Source organism: Lytechinus pictus, chromosome 5 (genome assembly GCF_037042905.1).
Source record: "Lytechinus pictus isolate F3 Inbred chromosome 5, Lp3.0, whole genome shotgun sequence".
Classification (NCBI taxonomy): Eukaryota; Metazoa; Echinodermata; class Echinoidea; order Temnopleuroida; family Toxopneustidae; genus Lytechinus; species Lytechinus pictus.
In genome coordinates, this window is record NC_087249.1 from 51,993,275 (window position 1) to 52,009,895 (window position 16,621).

Sequence of the window (16,621 nt, forward strand, 5' to 3'; positions counted from 1 at the left end):
ATACCTGTTAAATTAAAGGAATAAGAATATATATATATATATATATATAAATTCTTTCTGAAGAATTAAAGACGAAACTAGTTAAAGTGGAATATTAGAGCATTCTTTGACTATTCTTCATTTAGTTTGATTATTATATTCTTTCCGTGACGGGGGACATACTTCGTTATTTCATCGTATATATATATATATATATATATATATAAATATATATATATTTCAATTCATTTTCATTTCATTTATATCCACAAAAGCAGTAAAATAAATGCACTTTGTATAAACATATATCAAACAAAATCATCATGACATAATTATTGTAAAAGTAGTTAAAAAATCATAAATCATCTTGTAATTTTTAATCTGTCAAAATTTAGGGAATGAGAATATATATATATATATATTTTTTTTTTCTTTTTCTTTTCATTTCCATTAATATCCATAATAACAGCAAAATAAACACACTTTACATATCAAAATTGTAATAGAATTTAGATGAAATTGAAATGTTATAAAAGTAGTTGAATAATTACTAATCATCATGTAAACTAATTTTTGATAGCTCTATCAAAATTATGGAGGAAACATTGAGAAAGAGCTTTGGTATACTATAAAGGCACAGATTATAATAAATATACAGCAAATACTACAATAAGGCACCCCAGTTTTTTTTTTTTTTTTTTATTTATGTATGGAACAAAATACAAAAAATAAAATCAATAGTATATTAGTATACTGTACACAAACATATCTCTTCAGAATAACACATATCTTTTTTTTGACACTCTTAATCTCTTTCTCATATCTTCATAATACTCTCTTCTGGAGCAAGAATTGGTGTAATAGATATAAATATTCCTTTTTTTTTTTAAATACATAATTCTTGTCAATGTAAGTGTAAACTAGTTTGCTTAATTTTACTTTTTCTTGCTCTAAATTTTCCACCATAGAGCAATGTACTTATTACATATATGCTGCATGTATCAGGCCTGCATTCATTGTAAAGCACTAGATCTCTTACATCTGGATCCCTGGTTATTATAGGTAAGTGTCAAGTTAAGAGCTCAGGGAATAATTTTCCTGGTATCGCATCGCAATTTGCACCAAATTTTTGAAAGACTGCTATGCATAAAGTCTTTTGTAAAGCATATATTTACACAGGACTGTAAATTACTTGGCTGCAGAGCTTTTCTCCTATGACCAAAAATGATATTCAAATTTGTAAAGCAAAATTATTCCCTGGAGCTACATAAGCAAATAAACAAATCACTATACTACCCTCCCCCCACCCTCATCGAGGTATCGGCCCATCAGGGCACAAGAGTCTGAAGATTGAAGTCATGTACTCAACTCCACAATGGGGAGGTTATAATATACCAATAAACCTGCACTGCACATTGCATATTGCATAATGTATACATATTCTACATTATATGCAGAGCATATGTCATGATAATGGGATATATACCCAGTGCATTTTGTGTGTACCCATAAAAGTGTGCCAGTACAATACACTGTGCTTTGTTATTGCTTTTATGCTAGCTCATATCCTATACACACAAGAATAACACAACAAAGCCATGCATGCACACACAGTGCAAACACACAACCCGTACCCAAGATATTGTTAAGGTGCTCTTGTAATGGAACTCAGATTGAGTTTTACACAGTGATGCTGCTGGCCAAATCAGTTCACTTTCCCTGCATTTTCTTCAACAACAGAAACAAAGCATTGTGAATTTATGCAGTAATTTATCTGGGATTCTACATAAAGCTCAGGAACTTAAAACGAATGTGACTGTCACCCTTCTTTAGTAATTTGCCCACAGGTAAAGTATCTGGGAAACTACAGTGTCTTATGCACATGCATTGGTTCATGCAGTGGTACATGCATGAAGGCCTGTACCTGCATAAGGTTGCTGCATGTGTGTGTGTTGTACATGTACGTGTAAGCCTAATGTGTACTGACTCAGTTTGGTTATGTGTGAGGTGTGTGTGTATACAGTTTGCAAGCAAAACTAAATCGAGAAAAATGATCTGATATATTATTGGAAGAAACATAATTATACAATGAATTTTTCAAATAACATCAGTTGCCTGAAAGGTGATTTCATTTTGGAATAGGAATGTATTCAATTGGTTTTAAATAAAGTATAAAACCAAGTATTAGGCCTAATTACTTATTTCCCTAGCTCATATCCTTTCTGGTTGAAATTAGTTATCCCCGTCTCTTCTTGTGATGCAAACTACACATAGATTTTAATATAGCCTAGCCTGCTGGGTTTAGCAAGCATGAATACATGTCAAAGTTCATTGTATAATTTTGTAATCCTTCAATTAAACCTGTATCTATATAAATTGTCCTCTGCTTTTATAGAGATCTGGGGAATGAAGTTTAGAGTGAATTGGAATGAGGAAATTATAGTATCGGTAGCATTAAAACATATACATGTAACGGCCTTCAACACATCCAATAATAGAAAAATCATGAACATTATCAAACCTCAAGCTTCATTCTTGGAATGTCAACTTTCCTTTTTTTTTTCTCCAATTAACGGTTTGTTTAATTCACATATGACTTTATTAAGTATGTGCTATATTCATCAGATATATATATTATATTGCAGTATTATGTGCTATACTTTGAGATATCCATGATCATTATATAGCCTACCACATGTAGGCGAATCAACATTTTGCTCATTTATTTTCCTTTTGAAAATTCGGTTCATAAAATCAAAAGACAATTTGTATTTGTTTTGTTTCATAAATAAAAAAAAATGTATGTGCCTATACTTTAATTGGTGATAAAATACATAACCCCATATGCTTGAATTTGTGAAAGTTAAAGCTGAAACTTAAAGGCCACTTCATGCACCCCAACAAAAGTTTATTGCTTTTATGAAAAGAGAGTAATCCAACAAGAATAACACTACAAATTTTATCAAACTTGGATGGAAAATAAGTAATGACATTCTTTAATTTTGCCTAAATAAAAAAAAAGTTATATGCACATCTTGATCTTTATGCAAATGAGGAGACTGATGTCACCCACTCACTACATGCATTTCTTATGTATTTTATTATATGAAATATTCAAATTTTCTCCTCATTGTACATCAAATGTGAAATACATGTATGTTGAATTACCATTGCTTTAATATTTTGTGTTTCAGTAAAGTAATTTGTCAAAATGGTATAATAAAAAAAAAGAAGAAATAGTGAGTCAGGGACATCATTGCATGTCTATTTGCATGCCACCAAGTTTTGCTTTAAAACTTTAAAATGTCATAACTTTCTTATTTTACATCCGATTGGGATGAAATTTTCGGTGTTATGCTGGCTTGTTTTCTCTCTACTGATTCAAATCAACATTCTTCTGGAGTGGACTTTCCCTTATAAAGATGAAACCATGACGCTTTTAAAGGTGAAAAATATTTTAATGGCTGCAAATACTGGTTATTCCACATAACAAGTATGTACCATAACAAAGGGTAAACATGCAATTTTATATTAAATGGCACAACTCAGTCACACAGATGCACAATGTAAGTTGATTTTATTAATACATTCTGATACACTTGCATATCTGGTTCATTACTTACCTATCTTAATACCTGAACCACAAACATCAGAATTGACAAAATTTTATATTTTTTTTACAAATACACCTAGACCTAATACCTTCTTTAATTTTGTTTGATCTCCCAACATTGGAGCTAGTATTGGACCTAGACCATGTCCTCCACTATGTCCTCTGCATTCTACCTGGTCCAGTGGATGCCAGGACCATGTACAGAACCAGGAACCAGTAAAGAATTCAGCATCATTGGACTAGAAGACATCAAAGATGACTATCGATATGCCTTGGAGACTGGACGTATTACCATGGCAACGTATCGCTTTCGGAGTGGTTCTAACGTCGGAAGCATGCATCGCTTGTGCAAGGTGCTTGGATCCGCAGGTAATCCACACAGCCGACAGCCCCCCAATAAAAAAAAAATGGATGTACCAAACAAACCCAAAAGGCTGTTTTGACAGTTTTAATTTGGCCCCTATTTTGTCTTTTTATTTTGGTGAACATTGCATTTTTTCCCTGAAAACTAAGGTACCGGTACATGTACATATACAGGTATTCCAAATAGTTTGACGAAGATAAAAATAAAACTATGATAAGCTCTTGCATTAATAATTCTCTGTAATTATGAAGAGGACTTGTCTAATTGATATGAAATTTTTTGAGCTAATTTGATGACTCCTAGAAAGATTGAATGAGGTCTAACTCTCCTATTGTCTAATTTGCACAATCGTGTGAAAACAAGCATCGTGTGAAAACAAGCACTTGTGCTTTAATAGACTAGTCAAAAGTTCCTTTGATAGAAAATGTTTTTCTCTTTGTAATGAGTGTTAGGATCATTCAATAATAGTGAATTATACACCATTTCAAATCTGAGAATCCTCTTTCAGTGGGGATATTAAATTGAATATTAATTATTATACAACTCCCAAGAATGTTCTATAATCTGATTGGTCCAAATCGGATCACATGATATTCAGCGAATTGCACTATTGCATCCAAAATGCACTATACTGCACTCTGACGTCATACCAAAAGTACTATCCTGCACTCTGACGTCAGAGTGCAGGATAGTGCGAGGTCTGGAATTATCTAGAATAATCTAGAATTTAGATCAAATATAGCATTCAGGGCAACTCAGTAACATGGGTGATAAGGGGGGTTGTATAAAACAAACAATGCACGCATTATTGTGCATAGAGGACCTAAATAATGAACTCTGTGCTCGACTCGCCAAATGGATATACCGCACTCGGTCCTGCTGACCTCGGTGCGGTATATCCATTGGCTCTTCTCGCACATCATTCATTATTTGGCCCTGCATGCACGCGCTTACGTGCATTATTTGTATACATGTACTAACAACTCTTTGTAAGTCTTGCCATGTCTTGTCACATACATGTATAGTGTACAGGGAATCATTTTCCTGGTATTGCATTACAATTTGCTCCACATTTTTAAAGACTGCTATACATAAAGTCTTTTTTATAACATATTTTTACAAAGGACTGTACATTACTTAGTTGAGAGCTTTTCTCTTATGACCAAAGATGCTATTAAAATTTGTAAAGCAAAATTATTGTGAATCTATTGACATGACAGGAGATAAATCTCTTTTGGAGGTCGACTTGATGGCATTTATGAATGGAGGCGAGGATGGGTCTGGAGTCTATACTATCGAAGATGAGAAGGTGAGATCCTGTAATTCCTTCATATTTCACACCCATTACAGCTCTACACTGTGGTTACATGGATACACAGTAATATGCAGTCTAGTGCCATATACATGTATGTATGGTCAAGTATTCAACTCATTGAATGCAGTGAACAACGGATAATCAAAGCCCTGCCGGATCTAGCAACAAGTAATTGGTAGAATGGGGTCGAATGAGTGGAGTTCATTCTTGATCATGTAACAGGATAATGGACCTTCTTAGAAATTCAAGATCCTTGGGCATGAAGTAACTATGCGAGATAATTTTATCATATGCCTCTTTTAAAAAAGTTTTTGAAGAGCAGTTAGAGATTCTATTAAAAAAATGATTGATTTATCTCTATCTGACTAATGAAATATTATTATCTGTAGTATGAACCACACAATCACATTGTGATGTGGGCCCATCAAAGCTCATTAGGGAAGGTCATTTGAATCATATTTTACCAACATTTCTAATCAGACTAATGGTCAACAAGGTGGAACTAAAAATAAAAATATTTCAATTTTTATTCTTATTTATAAAAGAAAATACTACAGTAGGGTAAACTTTATAAGAGAGATCATGAGAGCTGTGTCAAGGAATAAATTTCAAGTTTCATAAAATACGAATTTAAGTTCAAACAAGTGGAACGCCTCTGGCAGTCTTGCCCGCATTATGCGATTCAATATAGCAGCAGTGCTGACTTTGAAAACAGCTATTGAATAATTAGTCGCAAAAGAAAACACTCATATGATAATAAAATTCTATGTTCGTTGACCCAACATGAACTTTGACCATGATCATGTGACCTACTAAGACATGTGCAAAACATACTTAATTACCCTTATGTTATGTCTATGTTTCACAATCTACATGCCAATTCAGCAAAATACCCCCAAAGTTCATTGACCTTAAATGACCTTTGATCTTGGTCATGTGACCTGAAACACCCACAGGATATTCAGGGATACATGGTTATGAACTAGATCCATAAACTTTTAAAGTTATGACAATTCCACAAATACCCCCAACATTATCAAAGTTTGTTGGCCCTAAAAGACCTTTGAACTTGATCATGTGACCTGAAACTTGCTTAGGATGTTCAGGGTTACTTAATTGCTCTCATGTCTAAGTTTCATGAACTAGATCCATAAATTTTCAGTTATGACAATTCCACAAATACCCCCAAAATGGTCAAAGTTCCTAGACCCTAAATGACCTTTGACCTTAGTCATGTGACCTGAAACTCAGGCAGGATCTTCAGTAATACTTGATTACCATTATTTTTAAGTTTCATGAACTAGGTCCGTATATTTTCTAAGTTATGATGACATTTCAAAAACTTAACCTTGGTTAAGATTTCAATGTTGACGACGTCCGTCGGAAAAGCGGCACCTATAGTCTCGCTTTGCTATGCAGGCAAGACGAAAATGGGCAGATGTCTGTGTTACTCCATTCTCATATCAGGGGCCAAGAATCTTAATCAGCTGGTAAATGTTTGTTTTTGCTAAAGCCCTCCAGCTGTGCTCGTAAGGCCCCTGCATATTATTACCCAGTTTTGGGGGATCTAAAACATGGAGAAAAAAATAATAATGAAGCATATACTAAATTCTACCTAACAGCCAAATCAGCTGACCTTTAGGAAGCAGTCTGGCTCTAGGCCTCCACCTTGGGAGGTTGAGAAAGAGATGCTCACACTGCTGGAGGAGAACCATAAAGTCAAAAGAGAGAACGAAGCACTGAGAACAAAGCTTGCCAAAGCAGTTGGTAAGAAGGAATAGCATTAAGAATTCAAAGGGGCAAGGCCAAGGTGGTGCTCACTTTCGAATCTTTCAAATCCATTCATGAAGGGCATTAATAGTAAAAAAAATTTTGATGGGATATGCACTGGATTACCACAGGACACCAAGGCCTTGGGTTAATTCGAGCCGTCTTTAATGTTTCATGATGGCATGTATTACTACTTACCTTTGCTAGGAATACTATATAAAAAAATCCACTTTATACTGTTATCAAGATTTTTTCCAACAATAATTTTTTTGCCAGGGATCACAGGAGCCTACTTTATTTTGCAATGCAAATTTTAAAAGAAATGTGAGGAGGATCATAGATCATAATAATTTGAAGACAGTATTTGATGAAACAATAAATTTGTGGGGACTCCAGAAGTACTTTCCCTAGCATTACACGAGGATTTTTATTGTATCCTTTAGTATAAAACCTTCACAAGATTTACAAATTTATCATACACAATTTTGCTATATTTTCCTTTAAAGATGCAAGTCAAATTTAAAAAGTGTAATTATTCCATAATTTCTTACATCTTTACCATTATAAATAATCAGTTTTCAATGAATCCTGTATTTTCAGATGTGGGTGACTTGAAGAACATTTTGGAGACTACCATACTCAACATCCAGAAAAAACAAATTGTTCAACCATCACTCAATGAGCAGACTCCCTCCAGCCAAGTGTCCCAGCCAATCATTGAAACCCTGCACATGACTCAAGACATGGACTTGATATCACAACCTCAGCTCTCCAGTATGGTTGATCACAACATGTCGTCAATGCAAGGGTTTCCCTTATCTACATCGGTCACACAGAGACAACCTCCTAGGCGAGCCCCAACAGTAAACTCTGTGAGCCACCAGCTAACAAGAACATCCTCGTCCACTACTACTGCCCAAAGTCAGTCTAGAGCACCAGAATCAGAAATGGATAACCCTTACATCGTCAGAGTTCAGTCACTAGCCGAGTCAACGCCCATTCCACCAGCACCGCCTCACCCTGTCGAAGTCCGACCTGCTGGGATTGCTCCACGTGAGAAACAAGGGGGAAATTCCATCAACCAATTAAACAGAGGGTACACTAGGCCTTCGGCGCAGATCAACCAGCGAAAGAACAATGTGAGACAGAGGCAGATAAAGACCCCTCATTGGCAGGCTAGCTATGTTTCAGATGGTATCACTGAACGTCTCAGGATTGGACGGAGTGGGGTGAGCCAAAGCCCTTCCATGAGTACCAATAGTACTATTGCAAATATTTCGGCACCATCAATACAACGCATGAAACCTATTACAATGAAGGGTGCGGCTCAAGATGATCATGATGGGGATAAGGTGAGAGACAAGAACATGTAGCTTAGAAGTGCCATCTAGATGTACAGATTTCCTCTCGTCATGTCTACATCCTTTAAAAGAGATTGCTTTGTATTAAATTGGTTTATTAAAGGACAAGTCCACCCCAACAAAAAATTTATTTGAATAAAAAGAGAAAAATCCAACAAGCATAACACTGAAAATTTCATCAAAATCGGATGTAAAATAAGAAAGTTATGACATTTTAAAGTTTCACTTAATTTCACAAAACAGTTATATGCACATCCTGGTCGGTATGCAAATGAGGAGACTGATGACGTCATCTACTCACTATTTCTTTTGTATCTAATTATATGAAATATTCTAATTTTCTCCTCATTGTCAAGTTAAACAGTGATTAATTCCTCCCTATACATGTGGAATCAGCATTGTTTAATACTATATGGTTCAGTCAAGTCGGTCCTTATGGACAAATCTGTAAAAAATGAAATATTGTATAATTCAAACAATAAAAAACAAAAGAAATAGTGAGTAATGGACATCATCGACTGACTCATTTGCATGTCAGTGAGTTGTGCATATCACTATTTTGTGAAAAATAAGCGAAACTTTAAAAAATACCATAACTATCTTATTTTACATCCGATTTTGACGAAATTTTTGGTGTTATGCTAGTTTGATTTTTCTCTATTTATTTAAATCAACATTTTGCTGGGGTGGACTTGACCTTTAAAAACATCAGCTCGAATGGTCACATTACAAGCTCCTTACACCATGTGAGCTCACAGGACACTACTATTGGGCATCTTGTCATCTCTCCTAAAGGATGAAGACATGATGGGATCGGAGATATTGTCATCTGGTCATTTTTTCTACTGGATGATCACATGACAAGAAGATTATCTGTACATCTGGATAGCACTTCTAAGCTTCCATAAAATCTTGGTGAATGCTTACTTTAAACTATAAACTCAGAATCAGAATAAGACAAGATGTCTAACCATAAGCAACAACTGGTGCTCCCCCTCACAGCCTCCCCCCCCCCCCATCCTAAAAACATACCCCTAGATTAAAATTATAATACAGATTTGGAAGTCTGCTACCCCCGTTACACTATAAACTCCCCTTCCCATATTTTGGGGTTAAAGCAAAATATTGTGTGAAATATTGTGAATTCATGACCATAGCATCAAGATCATCTCCTAATTTTCATATTTTTTTCAATCTTCAGCTGGTCGAGCTTGTTGTGGGCTCGGGCATCTGGTTACCAAGGAAACAGCTAAAGCTGTCGCAGAGAACCAAAGGACTCAGCCAGTACACCAGGAAGTTAGTCATGCTCCTGTTCAACATGAAAGAACTCAGTACCAGCTCTGTTACTGGCTTCAAGGCAACAGGCAAAGGCAGTGAGAATGCCATCAAGCGTCCGGCCCTGGACCCCAAGAGAGTTCATGCCATAATCAGTAAGTCCGTTGAAACACAACATTTGTCCTAAGGGGGACACTCAACAAACTATCACTGTACAATTTTTAAATTTAAATCCAGTAGCGAACAGTTTAATAATGGGGAAATGTTTTGGGGTCTTTCCATGAAGTTGGGGCATGAATTGGGTCATTTCAGCATAACTCAAGACTAACTATACGGTGCGTATAAAAAAAACGGGACAGATTTGAAAAGTCTATAAAATTTTTTTTTCAAATTATGATGTCTATATTTTGATGTTAATAGGTGCTCTAAGGTCCTATCTTTCAAATGCCATTAAAGAAATCAGTTTCGTTCATGCTTGAGCGAACACGGAATGTTTTTGTCTGGGGTTAAAAAGGAGGCTTGCGCCAAAATGGCATAAAATTATAAATATGATGATCGGACTTCTTGCTAATTAGCAGACTTCCTCTTAACCTTTTCATTATCTTTGCCATAATTTCAAATTATGCGGTCAAAATTCATTTTCAGATCTATTTGCTTGAATTGTTCTGTTGTTGTTTCTTTTTAATATGCTCTCTGTTAGCTTCGAATATTCCTTTAAGCTAAAACAATTTTGTTTCAACCGAAGTATGGGAGAGCGTGGATTTTTTATCAAATCCTTTCATTGTGTGTTACAAAGGTTATGGTGCCTTTTGAGTTTTGAACTGTGCCACACAGATGGGCGGGGGCTCGGGATGCTCCCCCCTCAATTGAAATAAATCATGACCAAGAAAAAAAGTGGACAGGAAATAAAAGGAAAGATAGAAAGTAAAATATGATATTGTTTTCTGAATATTTTAAATGTCAAAATCTATCACAAAATTTTATATTGTAATAAAAAAGTGGGAATATTTGCGTGCTCACTTCGCTCGCTTTCAACTTTTTAATACATTTTACCCGATCTGCCATACATGTATCTAGCTCCTTCAAAATTGACTCAATACACCATTGCCATTGAAAGACATGAATCCCTTCCTGTGTTTCCTGTCAAGCAATTAAACTTGGTCAAGGAATAAATGACCCCTTGAAAAATAGATTCATGTCTTTTAAAGGTACATAACATAATTTGTTTCACATAATAAAAGGATTTGAATAATCAAGTTTTCCCAATTAATAATGCAAATCTTCCATGCTTGGGTTGACAAAAAATCTTCTTTTCTCAGATACTTATTAAGGAAAATTAAAAGGTAAGAGAAGTTTAAATGAAAAAACCAAACAAAATAATTCAAGTAAATAAATAAATTTGTAAATAAAATTTAACAGCATAATTCGAAAATTGTGGCACAGATAATGAAAAGGTCAAGAGGAAGTCTCCTGATTAGCAAGAAGTCTGATCATCATATTACTCATATTCTGCAATTCTGGCGCAAGCCTCTTTTTGAACAAAAACGTCCCGTGTTCGCTCAAGCATGAACAAATTTTTTTTTTTTTTGCATTTCAAAGATAAGATTTTAGAGCATCTATTAACATCAAAATATAAATATCATAATTTGAAACAATTTTTTTATAGACTTTTCTAAACTGTCCCGTTTTTTTAATACGCACTGTATAAGATATTTTTTGTTTGTAGGCTTTATATTTGTATTAAATGGCATTACATTTTACTGGAAATTTGGGGCTATTTAGACTCATTTTGAGCCAAACAGAGAATAATGCTGTACATAAAGAGTTACAACTGTTGTAACTTTGCCATTATGGCAACTACCATGGTAACCTTGATTTTGATTGGCTGCTGAGCCCTGTTGCCATGGTAGTTGCCATAATGGCAAAGTTACAACAGCTGTAACTCTTAATGAAATGGGCCCCAGGTCCTAAAATTCAAATTATGGCAATTAGGCTGACCAACACTTGATACAATATGCACATTTCCTTGTTTAATCAGGTAGCTACTTGTAAATACTTCAGATTTCCTTTGCATAGTTCAATTTATTTTTCAAAAGGAAATTTAAAAATAGTCACTATGCTACTAGGTGTCCACCAAATGTGACATTTCCCAATGCTACATGGACACTTATAATTTTTAAATTTTCTTTTGAAACTATACAGATGCACTAGGAAATCTGAGGTATTTAGCTACCTGACTTGACAAGTAAATGTACTTATTGATTCAAGTTTTGGTCAGTCTAATTGCAATAATTTGACTTTTAAGACCAGATGTAAATATCCCAATACACAGACACCATGTCCATTAAACAACCTTATACATAAAATGTACACTGTTTTACTAAATAACTTTAATAATAAAGAATTAAGCTAAATATATGTAGCCCTAAATTTACAGTAAAATGTATGGTCTTAATACTTATGTAAAGCCTACAAACGTAAAATGTATAGTATAATTATTATTGAGTTATGCTGAAATGTCACAATATGTGCCCCAACTTCATGGGAAGACCCTTTTACAAATTTGTCTCAAGTGCATAATATATACATGTAGAATAGAGCATTTCCAGAAGCAGACAAGGTGGAGGATAAAACCAAAGAAACCTGTGCATCAAACAGTGATAAATCAATGTTTTTAGGGTCTGATGCACAGATTCCCTCCATGTAACGCCACCTGAAACTTCTCTATACAGTACACCTTACTGAAGTTGATTCTTCTGGGTCACTGGTGGACTAGGTATGACTTAGGAACAAATTGTCTTGCGCTTCAATGAAAAAGGTTTTGTGAGTGCATCCATTTCATTTGCTCCAATGACTATGATTTGTATTCTCACTTCATTCTAAGGCAAAAATCCATATCACAACCCTAAATGTAGACAGGAAAAATTGTCAGGCCACCCTTGTAAATACCTTTACCTTCCATATTGTCCTTATGAACAAGGAAATCGTAATTTGAATGATTCCAGTGAAAAATAAGGCTAATGACGGATATTTAGCACGTGTGAAACCAAACTAGAACATGATTAGAATCACAAATGCTATTATCACAGTCATGATTACAAAACAATCATCATCACGTGTGAAAAGGCCCTGAGTGACCTCAGACTCAGAGTAAGCTTCCCAGAGAATGCTAGGTTTCCAATCCAGATATCACTCAAGGTAATTTTGGGTCAATATACATGTACCTTGATCTTGTCATCAACAATGATCCGACTCTCTACTTAAATATTTTTTTATGTCAGTCTTATGTAAGTAAAGTGAACCCAAATAAACTTGCCAAAACCCAAAAAGCTCTATCAGGCTTGATCAAGTTTACAGATCAAAAAGGAAATTGAGCAGAAGCATTTTCTCATCCTATTTCATTACTTGACACCAATATTGTGTCCTATTTTTCTGAATTGCATTATTTTAATTTATCTTTTACCAGCTGCTGTTCAGAAGCGCTTCCCTGCAGCTTCACCATTCAAAGTCAAGCAAGTCATGAGTCAGAAGCTGATGGATATCCGAAAGACAGTCCGGAACAAACAACTCAAGAATGCCACATGGAAACAAAGAGGATTACACCATGGCATAATCTAAGATGGACCAGTTTCCTGCATTTAAGAGACATTGAAATTCAACTATATCAGTTTATTCACTCAAGTTGAGTTCTTGTTGGAATTTTTATCAACTAAAAGTTAAGGCCACTGCCAAAAACCATCTGAAAGCAACAACAATTAGACTATGTTCATTAGACCACCAGGAGATAAAAGGGGTTTTTCCCTAAAAGGACCCTGTTTGGAATTTTCATTGTTGCCTTGGTCTATCAATATCTCTTTGGTCTACATGCTAGCCAAAGCAGAAAAAAAAAAAGTATATGAACTTGTGAAAATTATCACTGGGGAGTGCTTCACAAAGATTTAAGTGTGACTTTTTGAGTCCCACTTTAATTCCCATTTGCTTCCTGTATAAAAGTCATCACACAATTAGTTAAATCGAGCTGAGGATCCGTGCTACGTAGTATTAATCAATACGATTGCATGTTATATCATCTGCACGTCTGCATTTAATCGTGACTCTGAGTCACACTTAACTCTTTGTGAAATCTATCCCTGGTCCTGGTTGTGATAATCTCATTGTGATACCGGTAATCAATTACCTATTACATTATGCAGCTCTACAGAAACCATAGTGATTTTGTACAGTGTATATAATGTAAAGAAAATCACACTAAAAAGCACATTGTTTTGGGGGTGCTTGCAAGTTTTTTTTATGTTAAATCAAAGCTGTATAGTTATGCAGGTTAATATTTTTGCTTTTCCACAATATATTTGTTCATCCGTCCAGAAGTTGAGATTCAGTAAAAAAAAACTTTGCTATTGGTACATGTACACTGGTTGACAATAGGTTTGTCGATAAACAGCATTAGTATTTTGTCTAAGACTTATAGAGAGACTAAGAAGACATAAAGTTGATGAAGATTTATTGCAAAGGATTAAGAGAAAAAATGCACCAGCTATCTTTCTATTTGCTTAGTTTGTGAAATTGTTTTAGGACTAGTGACAGCATGGCTTGTGTCTATCGAGGGATGATCCATGTTACAATGTACTTGTAAGAACTGTTCATGATAAAGATGATTTCATTACTTGGTAGCAAAAAGTCACATCTGCTGATTTGCCAAACTAGCAGGCAAGAAAGTAATATATGGTATGATCATTGTTCACCTTCAAATAAAGCAGTCAGCATTACCTATTTGTTCTATGTTTCAAATCAATGACTTATAAATTATGATATATTCAAAACAGAGTTTAAATTAAAAAAAAAACAGGTTTGAATATTTCATATGATGATATGAATCATATATAATGAGATAAAAATGTTAATTCACATTGGTGTCAATGTAGAAACCTTTGTACGACACAGACACATTGTTTTGGTGAATATCGTTGTTTGTTACCAACTAATTGTATAAAATTTGGTAAAACTACATAACACATTTTGTTTGTTTGTTTGCTGTTTGGTTTTCCTTAAATTATGAATCTACTGCCATAAGCCTGGAAAATGTGTTTATAAAACATGTCTTCTTGCCCATTTGCGATGTGTTTTAAAGATATCATTGACATTGCAAAGCTTGAATTTGAATGACACTGAGTTTTGAAGGTTTTTAGAAAGAAATCCAGTGATAGCAAAATTGATAATTTTGATAAAATTTGATAACAGTGCCAGCATTTGACCAAACAGCACCGTTTCTCTGTTCCTGGTTTTTTGTATGTTGTTTTTATCAATTTAATTCAATTTCACTCATTATTAAAGCAAACATACTACCACACTTTGTCAAATTTTTGAATTCCACAGTTCATCCTCTGTTCTCCCATTCCCTTTCTATATCCCTCTCTCTTCCCATTCCCTTTCTATCTCTGTCTCTCTCTTTCTCTCCATTCCTTTGTATTTCCCCTCTCTTAACATTTTAAAAGTATTATTTCCTTTCAAGGTTTGCCATACAAAGCACATATGTGGGTGCGTTGTGGTCTGGTGGTTCTGACTCTTGCCTTTCAAACAGAGGGTCGTGGGTTCGAATCCTAGCCATGGCGTGTTTTCCTTCAGCAAGAAATGTATCCACACTGTGCTGCACTCGACCCAGGTGAGGTGAATGGACACCTGGCAGGATTGATTCCTTGCATGCACTGAGCGCCGGTGATGGTAGCTCGAGCTAAAGCCAGGGTAATGATAGCAAGCGCTTTGTATCCTCAGGCAAAAAGCGCTATATAAATCCAGCTATTATTATTATAAGGAAAGGGGTATTTAGAGGGCTGCTGTATAGTATTCAGGGGTTATCAAATAATACTGGAACTTAAAAAACAGAATAAATAAAGAGCATATATGCTTAGCTTTTCATTGATACTTCACTTGTGTATCTTTAGCTGACACTATAAATGACTATTTAATTTTTAACTATTATAACTATTATATAAATATTTAACTATTTAATGCTGAACACAATTTAAGAATTTCATTTTGTCCAAATTTTGGAAAGTAATATGCAAAGGTGATTCATGGATATGCCTGCCAAATGAATGGATCTATACCATCTTGCAGGTATGCATGGTCTCAGAAAAGTTGAGGTGTTGCTCTGCTATATTTGGAACATAAAATTGTAAAATTTAATAATCTTTCAACATCAGCCCTCTAAATCAATTAACTTTAAACCTAGTATTTGATAAGAACTGTAATTAACCCCATCATATTATACTTGAAAAGTCGATTCACTAGGTGAACTGGGCCCCATTGCATAAAAGTTACTGTAACTTTGCCATCCAATGGTAACTTCCCTAAAATCCTTGATTCTGATTGGCTGTTGAGCATTGTTACCATGATAGTTACCACAGGATGACTATTACTATTATAGTTAGTTTTGTGCAACAGGGCCCTGGAACTGAAAAACCTCTCAAATTTTCAGTACCAAATATCACCATGCAACCAAAAAAAAAGAAGAAAATTTATGGTCAATTATGCTATTTAAAGAGAAACAAAAATTAAGGATGTTTTAAACCATTGATTAATGATTTTTTTTTTTAGTTTCACTGCATGGGACTGAATTTTGTAAATAATGAAATAAAATGCTATGTTTTCAATAGTTTTCACCAAACACTTGTACATTCTTGTCTATTCTTGTTTTATTGCATGACTTTTTATAACAGGTTTACTACCAGCCAATCAAATCAAATAATGTCAGTAGCTTTAGATTTTTTATTGCAAATTTGTTATTATAACTAATTTCAGGAACAGGCACCAGATCCTTGTTAACAACAATTTTAATCTAAAAATATCACATTTCAGCGGAGTGTTTCATGAAATGACTTGTCAGACGTTTTATCTGACATTAACCATGTAGTAACAGTGCTTCTTAGCCAATTAAAATCAGGGAA

General features: G+C 34.6%; 1 protein-coding gene across 2 annotated transcripts; it reads left to right on the forward strand.

The window, feature by feature from the left end:
- Positions 1 to 1,583: 1,583 nt before the first annotated feature.
- Positions 1,584 to 16,341, forward strand: LOC129261107 (uncharacterized). 2 transcript variants are annotated; one of them, XM_054899154.2, is made up of 7 exons: positions 1,584 to 1,826; positions 3,721 to 3,961; positions 5,177 to 5,265; positions 6,894 to 7,038; positions 7,642 to 8,393; positions 9,604 to 9,832; positions 13,144 to 16,341. In XM_054899154.2, exons 2-7 carry the CDS (start codon positions 3,736 to 3,738, stop codon positions 13,293 to 13,295), a joined length of 1,593 nt encoding a protein of 530 aa, XP_054755129.2. In that variant the 5' UTR covers positions 1,584 to 1,826; positions 3,721 to 3,735; the 3' UTR covers positions 13,296 to 16,341. The 2 variants fall into 2 exon arrangements, with proteins under 2 accessions (XP_054755129.2, XP_054755130.2); XM_054899155.2 differs by having other exon boundaries at positions 1,621 to 1,826; positions 3,717 to 3,961.
- Positions 16,342 to 16,621: the final 280 nt, after the last annotated feature.

Bases quoted from the DNA above. Each gene is read 5' to 3' on its own strand.
- LOC129261107 (XM_054899154.2), top strand. From the start codon at position 3,736: ATGTCCTCCACTATGTCCTCTGCATTCTACCTGGTCCAGTGGATGCCA. The intron at 8,394-9,603 runs GTGAGAGACAAG...TTCAATCTTCAG, and splicing joins ATGATCATGATGGGGATAAG to CTGGTCGAGCTTGTTGTGGG. The intron at 9,833-13,143 runs GTAAGTCCGTTG...ATCTTTTACCAG, and splicing joins GAGAGTTCATGCCATAATCA to CTGCTGTTCAGAAGCGCTTC.